Here is a 16,666-nt window from a genome sequence, read left to right on the forward strand (position 1 = left end):
CAACCTTCTACCAACTCCAAATTGTGTTTCTTCCCTATGAACTACACTCTTTACTACTTCTGCGGCCATGAAATGCTGAACTAATCAAAATTACTTTAAGAGATGTTTGGTTCAATCACAGAATCAGATAATCCCGTCACAGTGAGTGCACGAAGAGACATTTTTCCACACCAACCTAATTAGTGATTTAAAACAGTGGGTGAATAGCTGTTTTCTACCGAGTCTACAGTGACATTTATTGTCAGATAAAAAAATTCCACTGGAAAGACAATTGCCTGATTTCTTAACAAAAGTGACTTTTCAAGCCCTTCCGCTCAGGGTTTGAAAATGTGTTCCTATCTGCTGCTTCCATATTTGCAAGATAATTGTTCTATTCAAAAAGAAAAAACTTCTATCCTTTGGGCTACACAGCCAAACCACCTCCCACAAACACAGACCCAACACAACATTAAGTATTCTAATTCCCAAATTACAATAGTTGCAAGAAACGATCAGCAATTTGCACAAGAAAAAAACAGTGCAGTTAAAAAATAACACTATTTCAACAGAAGTCTTCATTTATTTCCAGGTGTTCAAATTCGTATTACTCATTTGCCATTCAACTTTTTAATTTGAACATTAAAATTACAATTGGAGGGCTCGTATTTCCAGTGGTCTCTCTGCAGTAGAGATCACAGAACAAAACATAGAACATTCTACATGGTTAACAATATGACATTTAAGTCACCAGAATTACAGTTCCCAATTTTTTTTTCCAACAGATCACATAAGAATCACACAACTGGGGCATTTCCTGTAACAGAAATATCAAACTTAGTGCTGCATTTTTAAATTTCAATATGACTATTTCTACATAAGAGCAACATCATACGTGACAGTTTGATTTAGCAAATGCACGGTACTTTGGCTGGTCTAACTGATGTGTTTTTCCTCCTCTGATTAATTGTAATTAAATTCATAAAACACATTGGTAATATGCTAATATGCCCTGCATCAGTATCATGTAACAAATGCACCTTTCTTTAACAACTTCAGTGGGAAAAGGAGTAGTGTTTATTTTTACCTCACATTAGCCTTTTCATACATGCACAATTTTCTTCTACTTGTACCCTAAGTACTATTTCATCTGCAAGAAAATAATCTGTACCCAAAAATTGGAGTTTTCAAGTAAGAAGTAGTACAGCTGAAGACAACACACAACAAATCACAACCATTAATTTCAAAGTAACACTGAGTGTTTAAAATACAAGTCAACTAATTAGCCATCAGTCATTTGAGGTGGAAAGAACTTCCTCACAATTCATCTGAAAAACTGACAATTTAATTTAGCTACCCTTTTGGGTAGAACATCATGCAGATGTTAACATCAGCTCAAGTAAAATATATATATTTTAATCCATATTACAGGCAGAAATATAACTGGCAGATTGGAAAGCTATTTTTCAGTACACAAGCCAAGTAAAATCAAAGTGCCTCAAATTTTATCTATAAAATGGGCTAAGCAGCTCTGGTAGATATCCCCACAAATACACTAAGTGTTGTCTTGTAAGAACTGGGAGTAATTTATTTGAACATTTGCGTCACAAGTTTCCACAAGAGAACTAATCACAAAACTTTTTCACTTACTCTCTCCAAATGAATGAATTTAATTCTTCACCTTCCTGAACATAATTGTCTCATACTCTGATATACAACTGCCATCCAATTACTTATTACCACAGTAATCTAACTGAAGACAATGTTCTTTCCATTGTGATAATCATGCATGTCAACGTACCCATACGAAGGTTTTAAGGTTACATATACAATCTGGTCACAGAACTTTTGTATTTAAAGGAAAAAAAAACTGCAAATACATACTGCAAATTAAAAAAAAAAAAAACACAACAACAACAACAACAAAAAAAACCTAGAACTTCTCAGAGACCTAAAGCAATTTATTTCATGCACTGATGTTAACAGGTATTTCATTTTTGTCTATTTTGGTCCACATGTCCCTGCACGTCATTAGCAGTTGAAGAAAGTTGTGCCCAGAAACAGTGCAGCTACAGTAAGACACCTCTTTACTTTTTATTCACCCTCACTGTAGTTCCTAAATTCATATTTCAGTAAGTTATAAAGCAGAATGACATACCTTACATAATATTCAAATTAAACAACACATATTTAATATCATTAAGTCACTTTCTCTCACCCTTCATAAAGCATGTGTATTGAATTATAAACTCTGCAGCACAAGAACAGTCTGCATATGGCACTTAGCAGAACAGGATGTCCATGCATGTCTTCAGTATAAACAACTGCATTTCGTTACTCCAGAATTAAGTAGCAAATCTTGTTTACCTATATAAAATTTAAAAACACTTCTAAGTTTTCCATCAAGTGGAAAAATCATGGGAAGCAAAAAATTGTACATTCATTACATATTCTTGAAATGTCAACTCTCATGAAGTTGGTTCACCTTCTTTCTGTTAACTGCAGTCAAACAATGAATTCTTTTCCATTTCCGCTAATGGAAAGGTTCTTCTTCTCTGTAGTTTTTCTGTCAGCTTTGATTCTTCAATGTTAATTTCTCTACTGGAGCGCCCATTATCTCTTCAGGTTTTATACAAACATCATATTCCCCCTTTTTCATTCTATAACCACAACACCTACAAAGATCTCCTTAATTTGAGGCAACACCTAGTCTAACAGAATCCCCACTGGATAGAAGCTTCTCTTATCAGAATAGTACACTGGTGAATGATTGAAGTCTGCTAGAGTCATGGATTCACTATGTACCAGCGCTCCATTGTAAGCACTGTCTTTAAAAAGATAAAAGTTCTGCACATGTAAGCTGCTCAAGGCAAGCCAAGTCAAATGATCTGGTCAGGCAGTGAGGGCAGGGCAAGGGCATGATAACCTGATCTTTTGGCTGTGTGACTGTTTAACCTGTGTTACAGCCTGGTTTAAGCAGTGTTGTTTACACAATACTCTCAAACAAACAGAACCAGATGTCTACAAAGACATATTAAATCTTGTTTTCTATAGAGTAAGTTCAAGAATAAATTTAATGCAAAGTTTGAAAAGGGTACCTAAACTAATAACCAAGTCTGGAAGCATTTTAAATACTGTCTTACTCTGAGGTATATGTCTATTACTGTAAAAGTTTATGCATCGCACATTGCATTCTAAGATCTAGAGACCTTGAATAAAGTCTAATTGTATTTCTTAAGTCAAGCAAGCTATACAAAAACTAGAACAGATGATGTGTGGATGGTGTTCCAGTGTTACTGTTCAGCATAACACTTCATGCAAATATGCAAGAAAGTCTACATACTCAGGACTGTTTACATCTGAATAAATAGGGTAAATTAGCAAATACAGTATTTAAAATTATCTACAAAAGTGTGTTTTACCAGGTATTCACTGTTTGTATCAAGTTTTAAAGCTGAAAGCTGAGGGAAACAGCAAAGGATATGAAACAAAACAAAAAATTTAAACAGACATTTTTCAAATCCCCTTAGAAAACAAAATCAGAAACTATTAACTAAATTTAAAAAGCCTACAATTAGTTGGTGGCCTTGTCAGCAAACATCTTTAAACAAAAGGCCACAAACAAACACAAAGAGCTTTACATACTACTTGACTTGTTTATTTTACACCATGAGGTGAAAGCAACACATTTCCTTTCAGTAAAGTATACATAATTAGCCTCACTCAGAATACATGTTTAATGCACATAAAAAAATTATTCATTTTACAAATTGTTTCGCAATCCAAATATACAATAGCTTGGAAAACAATATTTTAGAAAACAAAAGCCAATGTAAAAAGACTGCTTGAAACAACTAACGTGATAAAGATTTCTGTATGGCTCTGTCTTTACAATTTTCTTACTGCATCATCAATATCAGAAATCTGTTCCTTCAGCTGGTTCCACTGCTCTGGATTTAAAGAAATACCTGAAATGCATTAAAAACAAATATTTAGTACAAAAAAGAAAACCGTAGTTCAGTATCTTGTATACTTACAATCCAGACTGATTTCATACACAAAGCCTACATCACAATTATTAATGCTCCAGATACATCAAATTTAGTAACAGACTGAAACCACTTACTTGGAATACTTTAGAAATTGCCTATCTCTAGAGAAGTTTACCTTACAAAGAAAACAGGCAACAACATAAATTCATTCACACATGTTTCATAAATACAGGAAGAGAAACAGAGCTCTGGATCTGAAAGGAGGCAGCACAAAAGCCCTGCGTGAGATGTAGGAAACCAACTGTATTTCTATTTGCTCCTAAAAGCCAACCTCTGTGGATGGAACTTCACGTATTTATGATGTAACATGATTCTGGTTGGTTATTGTTTCTCCTTTTTTCTTAATACACCATGAAGAATGAATCCTGGCACTCACAACTCAACATAGAACATCTTGCTTAGCTGCCTTTGTTCTTGCTGTTCAATTTAAGATCACTACAAATGCTTATGACATTCAACTAATTAGCCCCCCCAATCCATCTCCTCAGTTCTGAACATTTACTTGTTCGAGCTACAGACCAAATTTCCATTGTGCTTTACCCTCCTCACTCTTTCCCTACAATCTCTATGCCAACTCTACGCAAGTAGAGACTCACACGCCTACCTCACTCTCTGCAGCGAGGCTCTTCTAATATTTACCCCCTCTCTATCCCTCAGTCAATTCATTGCCTTCTCCCTGTACATAGAGCAGGACCTGAAAACAGGTGAAACTGTTAATTCCACCTCTGGGGAGCATCTCTTTTTTTTTTATTATTATTTTTTTATTATTTTCCCCCTTTCTTTTTACCACCAGAGTTCCATCATAGAATCACAATTATTTTAAGCAGAAAATCCATCTGCATGTCTCTGCTTTAAGCAGTTGTTCCAACAGTTCTTAGGGGAAAGGTTCTGAAAAGTTGGCCAGGCATTGCTAGGATAAAAAATATCATCAAGTTGGCCCAAAACAACATATCCTAAGGACTGTATGCAGGCATGTATTTCAAACCTGCTGGCTGAAACAGTCTGACATAAATTTCTAACAATCAGATTTCTTCTATTTTTATTACAAATTTACAATTGTATCCTTTTTTTAGGATTCCTACATAAGCAGCCTTCAAGTGTACCACTAGAATATCACTCAGATGCTATATCTGGTTAGCAATTTTATCCTAATTAAATCCAGACTTGTTTGATGCCACTACAAACATTTTCACCTGTATCACATAATTTTTGTGAATTTGCCTGTCCATTAAGAATCACTGTGGTTTCCCACTCAAGCTTTCAATTGTTGTATCTTGAGGTAGAAGTGAAAAGAACAATTTAGCCCTTCAAGCTTGGAGCAACCACTTTTGCCAAGTTGCAGTAACACATTCAACAAAGACCTCCTTGTACAACCTGTTCACATAAACCTACAGTGGTTATTTAAGATACGCTGAAAACAATTCACAAGCTTTCCAAGTGTTTGTTCACTGTGTTGCTCCTGGACACACCAGGAAAATACAATAACCCTTATGCTGATTCTAGATTAAATGACTTCCATCTTCAGAACAGAACAATTCGTGCTAACCTGTTTCATTGGTACAATATGAAAAATAATATGTTTCTAAAGAAGCAAGAAGACATTAAGAAAAGCACTACTACTGCAATAGTCAACGCATCCTTACTTCACAGATAGCAAAAGTCCTGAAAATGGTCCATTAAAATGATGCTATAAAAATCAGATAGGGCAGTGGTAACTAAAGACTAAAGGCTTATGTGCTGTGCTGCAGGTTAAACAGACACAGAAAGTGTTATATGAAATGTTTCTGTTATTTTAATCTGAAATTAAATAAAAACTGAAAAACACAATTGTTTTAAAACACTTAATACATTATTCCAAATAAAATTAAACCTTTTCAGTCTATTTAGAAATAGAGATCCTATTGGAAAAAAGGAAAGAAATTGATTTAAGGAACAGAGGGGAAAAAAAGTATGGTTGCTGCAATAAATTTTAATTGATGCTGTATTTCCATAAATTGTGCAAGATCCACTTAGAAAAATGGACTCAGGCCAACTCTGCTTTTGTTGCTTTTATCTCCAGGTAAAACTAATCATTTTTTATAATTAAAAATATTATCCTAAAATATCATGCAGTAACAAACTATATAAATCTGACACAAAATTTCCCAGTAAATTGTAAGCAATGTTTTGATACATAACAATATAGAACAGAACAGTACCTTTTCTGCCAGGCTTCATTTCACCCTCTTGATCCATCCAATATTCTCTAATATCAATTAAAACTTTCCCTTTAAAGTCACGAACACTGACATACCTCATTTTGCCAATCTGTTAAAACACAGAAGACATTTTATGCATTTTACACATTACAGTATTCACTTTTCCAAACAGTATTAGGCTCAGATGTGTGACACGACCCACTGCAGCTTATTTTAGACACCTGAGAAACAACCAGCTCAAGAGCTTAATCCAGAGTAGTCAGTAGGTTAATAAGTAATGACAGTATAAATGGATGAAGGACTTAAAACCAGTTGAGCATTCAACACTTTTTTTTTTTTTTGGCAAATCTCACTCTGTTGAAGTAAAAAGCCTACATCCTTAGCAAGTGGCATTCTTACAAGAGTATTCGGATTTTCTGATTTTTTTTTTTTGTCTCTATCATAAACACCTTTGTTAACAGCAGTTATAAACACAGAGGAAGAGAGAGAGCTCTACTCCAAAATACATATTTCAGTACTATCCCTATTGACAAAAAAAAAGCAAGTTAGATATACACACCAGTTGAGTACAATTTCTAGACGGGCCGTAGTGTTATTGGTTGTTTTTTTGTTGCTGTTGTTTTCTTGGGTTTTTTTTTTTTATAAACACAGCAGAAGAGATGAAAATGAAAGGAAGACACTAACTGTCCCACACTTGCTCCTCTTCCTCCAGGTATACTTAATTGAAACAGTGAGTAAAAAACTTTTAAAAACTTTGAAAGTTTACCAACACATACCACAGCATGAAACTGGTTTTGTTAAAGTGATGCTTTTGGAATTTCATCATTTCAGTACGTTTCTTTAATTTTTTCTTTTGAGAGGGTGGGGAACTACAGGAGGAACAACAGCAAACTGCATCACACTTTGGATCGCATTATATGTTTAGACTTTCTAAAGGTTTTCACACATTTAATGGAAGTATTAGTTCACACCAAATCAAACTACAATGGAAATTTGAAAATCAGAAATTAGATAATCAAAACACACAAAGACCATTACTTTAAGAAATGCATTTTGTATGCATCGCCTGGATAGACTTTATGAAGAAAGAACTCATTCCTAAATAAACAAATTTAAAATAGAATATTTGACCTGGATTGCTGAGCTGGGCCAATGGGATTAAGTTTAACAAGACCAAGTGCTGAATTCTGCACTTTGGCCACAACTACCTCAGGTAATTCTACAAGCTTTGGACACAAAAGCTTTTAGACGGTGCGGAAGAAACAGACCTCGGAATGTTGTGCCCAGGTGGCCAAGAAGGCCAATGGCATCCTGCATTCCATCAGAAATAGTGCTGACAGCAGGAGCAAGGAAGCGACCCTCAGCTTTGGTGAGGCCACACCTTGAGTACTGCATTCAATTTTAAGCTCCTCACTACAAGAAAGACATTGAGGCCCTGGAGTGTGTTCAGAGAAGGGCAACAAAGCTGGTGAGGGGTCTGGAGCACAGGCCTTACACGAGGAGCAGGTGAGGGAGCTGGGACTGTTCAGTCTGGAGAAGAGATGGGTTAGGGAGACCTTACTGCTCTCTGGAACTCTCTGAAAGAAGTTGTGGTGGGGTGGGGGTCAGCTTCCTCTCCTGTAACTAGCAATGGGATTTGAGGAAATGGCCTCAAGTTGCACTATGGGAGATTCATGTTGCATGTTAGGAAGAACTTCTCCATAAGAATGGTGAAGCACTGGAATGGGCTGTCCAGGGTGTGGTGATGTCACCATCCCTGGAGATGTTCAAGAAACATTTACATGTTGCACTAAGGGACCTGGTTTAGTGGAGAAATACTGGTGATTGGTGGACAATTGGACTGGATGATCTTGGAGGTCTTATCCAACTTTGGTGATTCTGTGCTTGATTACTTTCTAATAGAACTAATGCACATCTTTCACTGAGGATCATGTACATCTTACTAGCATTAAGTCTGACCAGAAAACATGAATTCTCAAATCAACAATCACCCACAGATGTTTAAGTCAGAAGCCATTACTTCACAAAATAGATACAAACACGTATGCTTTAAGTTCAGTTAAGGCCATTTCTTCTTATACAGATCATGTTGAATTAACTCCAAAATTTTAAAGCATTCTTAGATACTGTAAGCCTAAAACGTGTTTTTCTTACTTCAAAGTATCCTTTTAAGTGAACGATAAATTTCAGTTTATATTATTTTGCAATTGATTTATTAAATACTTCCACAGCACTACAAATACAGCAGACAAAAATAAGGCATGATGTCAGATGAGCTGAGTTCTTTCAGACTTAACTTGGTATGGCCCGTAGGATTGGCCAAATCTGTCAGCACTGTTGGCAAAGAATATTACAAACAGCTTGCATAAAAAACATTTCATGGTTTTTCACTGCAATACTTCACTAGCTTCAAGTTATTAATACTTAAAGCAGCAGTACTCCGGAATTTCTATGAATTAACTATTAGTACATTATCAAATAATTTCAGCATTTTCTGAAATGGTCTGGTGGTTGGTGAGCCTGCCCATGGCAGGAGGGTTGAAACTAGATGATCATTATGGTCCTTTCCATCCCAGGCCATTCTATGATTCAACGATTTTCATATCGGACTATTTCTAGTTAACTTAGACTTGCTGACTATGTGATGTTAGCTTAATGTTTTTCTTCTCCCCTCACCTTATTGTAGGTGAATTAATATAGGTGCTCTCAGATTCTAAGCCTTTCTACTATATCTGCATCTCTAATCCACTGTGTTTTTATCAGATTTTATTTCTTAGAGCAAATCTGGGATTCTAAGTTACATTTAACGGTTCTGTCCACACATCATTTGAACGCTCACATTAAATAAATTTAATGTGACCATTAAGCTGAGCTTTATACAAAACAGTTGTCATCGCAAAAAGTTTTAACTCTCGTTTCTGAAGTAGCTCTTATTAGCAACTAAAGTTACTAGAATTCCCCAAAATAGAGATTTACTCAAGAAAATTGATATTTTTTTCTCTTTTTCTTTCAAGTTCAAATACCTTTCGTTCTGGCATTAAGTCATCTCTGAACAACTTTTCAATGCAGCAGCTCATAGTACTAGAATAACTTCCCTGGGCCCTGGGCTCAAGCACTTTGTTATCACTGTAATCACAGTAGTGTTCCAAAAGAGTATGATTTATAGCAGTGTAATTTATGATGTTCAACTTTCATGCACAAGTCCATATGCTTTTTATAAAATACCACAGCTTTTTAGACATACCACTCTACTAAATTAAGTACATCAGAAAACACAATTTCCAAGTTTTCATTTCTTAGAATACAACACACTGAACAGCATTTAGGTTCCTTTCGCAACTATCCAACTGACTTCTTGTACGAGTTTCACCTTAATCGACATTTTCGTTCCCATTGCCAGTTTCCTTTAAACACACACACACTGAAAGTAGAAACTGCAAAATAGCAGCCATCTTTGTACTGTGAGGAGCACAGAAAGATAGTATAGACCCCTAGAATGCAGAGTCCTGTAAACAGCTGGGCTCTGCAACACACCAAATTGGTTTAGAACACTAATTCTGAAACTGATACTCACGCAACATTACCTCTCAAACACCCTTCCAGATCATTGCAGACATCTATTTTTAGGATCTTACGATAGGTGAAGACATTGCGTTTGTGAAACCGATGAACGTTATTTCTGACAAGTCAAAAAACACGTACAACTTAACTCTCAGAAAGGAGGGAGTGGGGTTTCTTTTCCAACACAAAGTAGTAACAAATTTTGTGAAACATCCTGGCTCCATTCTGGACAGTTACTAATAATGTATCCTGACAGCATTAACAAACCTTACCCAAATTAGGCATGAGTAGAAGACAGGATTTGTCAAACTACCCAGAGCACGTGATGCAAACCTTATATGAGCTGAAGCCACAGATGGGAATCTAAAGCAAGAAGACTAAAACCTTCCACACAAATAACACTTGTCGTTAGGACGGCTAGTAACACATCATGCAAGGAGCGAATTAATTTTCTGGATCTCAGTTGTGCCCAACTCCCTTCACCAAATTCCTAAGTATACAAAGCTACCTTTAAAGTCTATAAAGGCCAAGACACATAAGTAAATAAGTAAATAAATGTTCATACTGAAAACAATTTCCTACCACTTATAATAATTCTACACTTCATGAGCTTCAAGTATTAACATTCATTTTAAATAAAAACATTAAAACACAGGTCTTGCAAAAACTGATGTCATAATGAGTTCTACACTAAAAAGGAAGCTGCAATTCTTCCAGAATACAGCCTAAACATTTAGAACCTTAAGTCTCTATGTTTCACATCATTTGTTGCCACTCCCACACAAAAAATGGATATCACAAAACTGAATATCCTGTGAATGCTTCACATCCTGATTTATACCAGTTCAAGTAGGGTGTTAAGTCATACTGCAGTGCCAACCGCAAATCAGAGATCACTTTACTGCTACAAGGAACTAAAAAGGAGAGAAAGTTTTCTGTATTACTAACAGTTTCAGAACAAACAAAATTATACCTAAAAATTTAAAGACTAGAACTTTAAGTATGATCTCCTGGGTAGAGCAAAGAGAGAGGAAGTAACTACAGACTCACAATGCTATTTCTACACCGAAACAGACGCATCTCAGTTAAGGCACATAAGCTGATGTAGCACTACAATGCTTTCATAACAGAATAAGCAACCTAAGAAACATTTCTGTTAAGTAACTAAAAGGTAGGCAAATACCAAAGAACACTGATGGAAGAGTCCAGACATTAACATGTATTCAGTTGAAGTCCTCCCACCGACTGTACCTGAGTAAAGACCGATAATTAGTAGCAACTGATCTGCATTGCAACATTAGTTATGCAGATCTTTTGTCTGGAAAACAATTTTTTTGCTATATTATTTTGCACAGCAATAGCCCAAAGCGACTTATTTTGCCTTGCCCAGAAATGGGATCATTCTATTAAACATCCTCCCCAGACTCCTTCAGAAGCTTAAGAATAAGAGTCTAAGCTTCTTCTCTACTCTCTGCTTTTATTAATCCAGCTAGTCACAGACATTTCCTAATTCCAAGCTACATATATTCTTACACAGCTTGCGGTACACATTGCTACTGCCCCACCTAACCCTAAAAGTTAGTCTACCACTCTAAGGTCACAAATACATTGTGCTGAGGAAAAAAAATCTACATTCACACCATCTAAAACAAGAACATCAGAATGGCAGTCCTTCTGGATGTTTAGTGAGAAAAAGTTAACAGTAGTTAACAAAATACACAAGTTAGAGATGTAGTCAACGAAATACGTAAAGCGGGGGCTGTCAAGGTCATCAGGCGTAACCAGGCGTAATCTGTGTGGGCCCCTTGCGTGGTTAGCAATACATGAAAGGGGGGCTGTGACAGTCATCAGCCTCTGCGGGGGCTCCTTGACTCATGAGAAACCATGATGAGACATGGCAACAAGACATGCCACACGTCTATTGGGCACAGATAACCGTAGCAAGGGTGATTGGTAGCACTGTGATAAGGGACAACTATAAGAAGAGTGTGTTGCTTGCAATAAAGGCCATTTGCCGCTCACCACATTGGTATCATAAAAGCGTGTGATTTGGCCGTGGCTGTCTGAGCACTTCACAATGGGACATTAATCAGAGGTTGCCGAAGCAAAGGCAACACCTGCATCACAAAGAAACAAGCAAAACTTATTCCAGGGCACTTCCTTATAACACAGAAACCAAGTTGCCCTTGACCTAATTAAATAGGAATTAAGAGACCCTATTTCACTTTCCAAGAACATTTCTTTCAAAACCTCTGATTAAAAGAAGCGTCCACGCAGAGGTCGCCCCGATTTAACATTTCCAGTGTATTTATGGTAAGTGCTGTATTTGCAGACAAAATGACTACCCACAGAGTTACCATGGGCAAAATGCAGGAAGGCTGGACCAATTGCCACAACTCAGTTTCTTTTATTTTACTAAGACCTGATGAATGTTTTCCTGAATATCTCACCTGCACTGCATCATTCACTGTAACCCCCCCCCCAAAAGGACACTTCAGGAGAGTAGGCACCACACAATAAAGACATCAACTCAAAATTTATATTGAGTATGACATAACAGGCTGCCTTAAACAAGTCATTAGTTTTTACCTGAAACATATTCTCATCTCTGTTGCTGCTTTGTTTAGAAGAAGCGGCACCTTTTGAACTCTCACCCGTCTTTTGTTTCTTCACAGGCTTTTCTGGAACTGCTTGCTTTTTCCGCTTTGCCTTGGAGCAAGAATAAAACAAATGCATGAACCACAACTCATTCTTACCAATTATAGAAAAGCTTACATTAGAGGCCACAAACTACTATCATGCAGCACACACTATCACTTTCCTTTTGTGAAGGCAGGACTCCAGTGTCATACAATTTCAAAATTAGTCTCCAAATGAGTCTAACTCTGTTCTTTGTGAAATTTACCAGAATGCTTCAGCTTCAAAAATATTATACTATTTCATTTATCATTTTTAAGAGCCCACTCTTTTTGTAACAGCAATGCTGTTGGTCCACTAGTTTTAATTAAAAAAATAAAATCTGTTGAAAGTTTCACATTCCTTTCCAGTGAAAGCAACAAAAATGCAGGACAGCTGATAACACTTCTGAAAAAAAGACAAAATAAGAGATAATGAAGAAAAGATCTGGAAGTCACCTCTATCAGGAAAACATTTTTTCCGTTTTTTAATCAGAGTCCAATCTCTGTCCTTAGCAAGATAAATTAAACACGTTTTTAAAACATTCAGATCATATCACCTCTATATCACATTACTTGCAGTTGCTATAAAGTTACTACCTTTACCAACATTTATACCAGTAATCATGCTCCTATAGCTCATCTTCTCTTCATCCTCCACTTCAAAGAAGTGATACAGATATCAAAAGTTATTCTCAACTGTTAGAACTACACTGTGGATAATTTATTTTAAAGAGGAATGGTTGCAACAGATGTAGGCAGTTGTGACAACAAAACCCACCACAGCAGACTGTTCAAGTTTAGTTTGTCAGGAATGCATACCAGTTTTTGAGAGAATACTATACAAATACAAATCCATACCAGGATTTGAGAGAATGTCAGATTTGTTTAGGGCAATTAAATCACATTTTAATCAGTAGAGCAACCTATGTTTTCTCAAGTACTGACTATAAGTCTGCATTAACTCCACTGCATGCTGGTTCTGTTAATAATGACTAGCATACTAGCAGAAATTTACAAATTAAATGATTACCAAAAATAACTGTGAACACTCAATTTACACATTTAGAAAAAGCTAACACATTAAAATTAATCAACTGAAAGACATCCAACTTGGCTGAGCATTTAAGTGAGGAAATAGCAGACAGAATAAACAGATCATACTAAAAGTCAAAATCTGAAACAGAAGAAAAATATGTATAAACAAGAAAAGCAATTGGCAGGGATGACAGGGCAGTTGGAGGTTTCCATTTTGAACAATCAATAAAAAAATAAAGAGGGGAGGTTGGGATAGTCTTAAAATTAATCTATATTCTTGCCACAAGGGGCAGCTGATACCAAAATCTTTTCTTTCTTGACACAAGGCAAGAAGGAATTCCAAGAGGATAGAGTCTAGCTATACCACATGGAAAAACCTAAATAAAGCAAAATACAACCTAAGAAAAAAGTTCACTGCAAATCAAAAAGTATATTTTCTACACAAGCCTTAATAATATTTTTTCCAAGCGTCTGAAAAATGATATGGAATGACACATATTTTGATACATAAATGTTAATACAATCAAAATGAACTACACATAATTTTCACCTTTTTGTCAACTTCACTATCTGAATCACTGGCAGATGAGCTTGAAGACACGAGTTCCTTTGACTTAGGCATTCTAGGATGAGAAACATAATATAAGAACACTACACAAGAAATAAATCACATTACATCGAGAAGGCAAACTTGATACTGTTTACTGTCCTGAAGACTTTCCTGACTTTTCACACACTTTAAGGCACATTAGAATGCAATCTCATACACAGTTCCCTTTTTTTTTTTTTTCTCCTGCTACTGCCTTAAGTGTGGCATTTCAGTTTTCAAACAGTTTAGGGACAGTTTTCTGCTAGTTCCATTATGGTTTTTGAAAGAAAAAAGGAAAATATACAATACAGTACATGACTATCCTCAGTTTGAATTCTCAATACTACATTAATACATTAATTTAATCTACAAAGACCACAGCATTATCCATATTCTTACACAGGCATTATAGCTAGTTGAATTTGCAAGCAAAAGCTATACAATAATCTCATAAGAAGCTAAGCTCCCCCATCAGTAATACAAGATCTGAAAAAACACGTTAGTTACAATGAACTACAGTTCTGCTATTATTTCAACTGCAGCTTTAACAGATCAGTCACTAGAATCTATTCATTTGCCAGACAAGTGGACATTCAACTTTCCTTGAATGCACGTTGCCAGATGTACTTCTGCATCTCTCCACTATGCAAACATGTGGTTAGATACAGCAGCAGAACATCCTGCCTGCTACTAGAAACTCTTTGTAATAAATAAATAGCTCATTTATTCTATCCTATTAACAAGCATGACAGAGAAACAAAGATAAGCTAAGGAAAGCTAAGAGAAGCAAGTCTTAGCAAGGAAAAGGAACAGCATCGTTTTCAAGTCGGTGGTGAAATCACAGAGCACAAGTATAACGCTAGTAGTTCGATGTAGTTGAAAAGTGGGACAAGTTCTGTCGTCACAGCTCAGAATACAATGCTGGGAACTGCAGCACTGAAAATGAAACGGAGCACGGGGAAGCAGAGCAGGACGGAGGCAGAGGGGATCTGGAAGAGGACAAGCACAACAAGGACGTGAAGGTGGGGCACAGAAAGAGGCTGATAAGAGGGGGCCAGGGGCCACAAACCCTTAAGCCTGCCTTGGAATGCGCGAATGGCGGCACGGAGGAAGGCGGGGGAGGAAACTGCAAAAAGGAGAAAGTGGGAGCGGAACGATCTGCTGGAAAAAGGCAGGCAGGCAGCGCGAGGAGACGGCGAAGCGCCGGGGGAGCGAGGGCGGAGTGAGACGGGCCACGCAAAGACGAGGCGAGGGAGAGGAGAAAGACAGGCCGGGAACAGCCGTAGGCGGATCCAAGCCGCCATCTTCCTCCCCTCCTTTCCACAGCTCCCGCTGCCCCCCGGGAAAGAGGGGCGAGGGGCCAGCGGGGCCAGGAGCACGGCCCGGGTCCTGCGGGCTGGGCGGAGCGAGGGGCCGCGGCTCAGCGCCGGCGGGAGGCAGGGAAAGCCGAACAAAAAGGAAGAAAGGAAGGAAGAAAAAAAAAGGGTCTGGGGTCGGCTGCGGGCAGGGCCTGATCCCTGCGCGGGGGAAACGGAGCCGGGCGGTTCCCCGACGCCATTTTCTCCCTCCCTCCCTTAAATCCTCCTCGCCCCCCAACATGGCAGCGACTCCTCCCCGCTCCAGGCCCACCGCACAGCGGGGCATCCCCCCCGCGGGGCACAGCGGGCGCTCAAGGAAAGGAGGAAGGCTGCGCCGCACGGCTTTCTCCGCGCCTCCCCGTGGCTGGCCGGGAGACGCCGAGCTCTGGCGGCCAGCCTCAGGAGGGAGGACGGAAGAAAACGGCGGGAGGCTGCGGGGGGCTCCCAGGGGACCCCGAGACTCACGTCCTGCTCCGCGCGCTGCCCCGCCGTACCAGGAGAGGAGCGGAAGTGACGCCAGCGGAGCTCCCGCCCCCGCGCCGCGCCACGTGACGGGGAGGAGTGCTTAAAGGGCGCGCGTCCCTTTGTTGCTCGTTCCCGCTTCCCTCGCGCTGGCTGTGGGTGTGCGGGCTGCAAAGCGCCGGTCATGAGGGAGCAGCGAGAAGCAGAGAGCGCAGGATGGCTCTCAGCGCCCGAGCGGGGCCCTCGGCTATATGAACTGCCGCTCTCAGTTCCTCGAGCTCCGGGGTGGGAGAGGAAGTGCAGTGGGAGCACGGCCGCTGCTTTGCATGCCGAGACCGCAGGCCTGGCAACACCTGAGGCCGCTCCGCAACGCGCCGCTTCCTCCTTGTCCGCTTCCGCCTTCCCTCCTTTATCCTTCCCCCCTTTCTCTTTGCCCGCTCTGCTGTCTCTCCAGGGCCGGGGGAGCAAAGTGGAAAAGCTGATGATGATGAGAAGTCCCCCTAGTTTGTGCAGAACGACGCGGTGAAATAAATCAAACGAAAGGTGACTGTAAGCACCCTTGACAGGGCAGCTTGCCGACCTCTGTTGCACCAGAAGACCGGCGCTGATGGCGGCTGCACAGGGGTTTGGAAAAGAGAGGAGGCACGGCTGCTCTAAAGTGCTCCTCGGAGAAGCCAAAATAGCACCAATTTTGAAGGAAGGGAGTGAGGAGGAGATGGGAAGGAAGGCTTCTGCCAGTCTCGCACTCGTGCCATAG

General features: G+C 38.9%; 1 protein-coding gene across 1 annotated transcript; it reads right to left on the reverse strand.

The window, feature by feature from the left end:
* Nucleotides 1–539: 539 nt before the first annotated feature.
* Nucleotides 540–15,977, reverse strand: SUB1 (SUB1 regulator of transcription). The gene is made up of 5 exons (XM_042875299.1): nt 15,913–15,977; nt 14,051–14,123; nt 12,377–12,496; nt 6,227–6,335; nt 540–3,944 (listed from the first exon to the last, which is right to left on the reverse strand). The coding sequence occupies exons 2-5, from the start codon at nt 14,120–14,122 to the stop codon at nt 3,865–3,867; spliced, it is 381 nt and encodes a 126-aa protein (XP_042731233.1). The 5' UTR covers nt 14,123; nt 15,913–15,977; the 3' UTR covers nt 540–3,864.
* Nucleotides 15,978–16,666: the final 689 nt, after the last annotated feature.

The sequence above is a fragment of the Lagopus leucura genome, unplaced genomic scaffold (assembly GCF_019238085.1).
Source record: "Lagopus leucura isolate 7727_CA_CO unplaced genomic scaffold, USGS_WTPT01 Super-Scaffold_100014, whole genome shotgun sequence".
Taxonomy (NCBI): domain Eukaryota; kingdom Metazoa; phylum Chordata; class Aves; order Galliformes; family Phasianidae; genus Lagopus; species Lagopus leucura.

Bases quoted from the DNA above. Each gene is read 5' to 3' on its own strand.
- SUB1 (XM_042875299.1), bottom strand. From the start codon at position 14,122: ATGCCTAAGTCAAAGGAACTCGTGTCTTCAAGCTCATCTGCCAGTGAT. The intron at 6,336-12,376 runs GTAAAAACTAAT...GTGTTTTAACAG, and splicing joins GAGATGAGAATATGTTTCAG to ATTGGCAAAATGAGGTATGT. The intron at 3,945-6,226 runs GTACTGTTCTGT...AATGCATTTCAG, and splicing joins AATGAAGCCTGGCAGAAAAG to GTATTTCTTTAAATCCAGAG.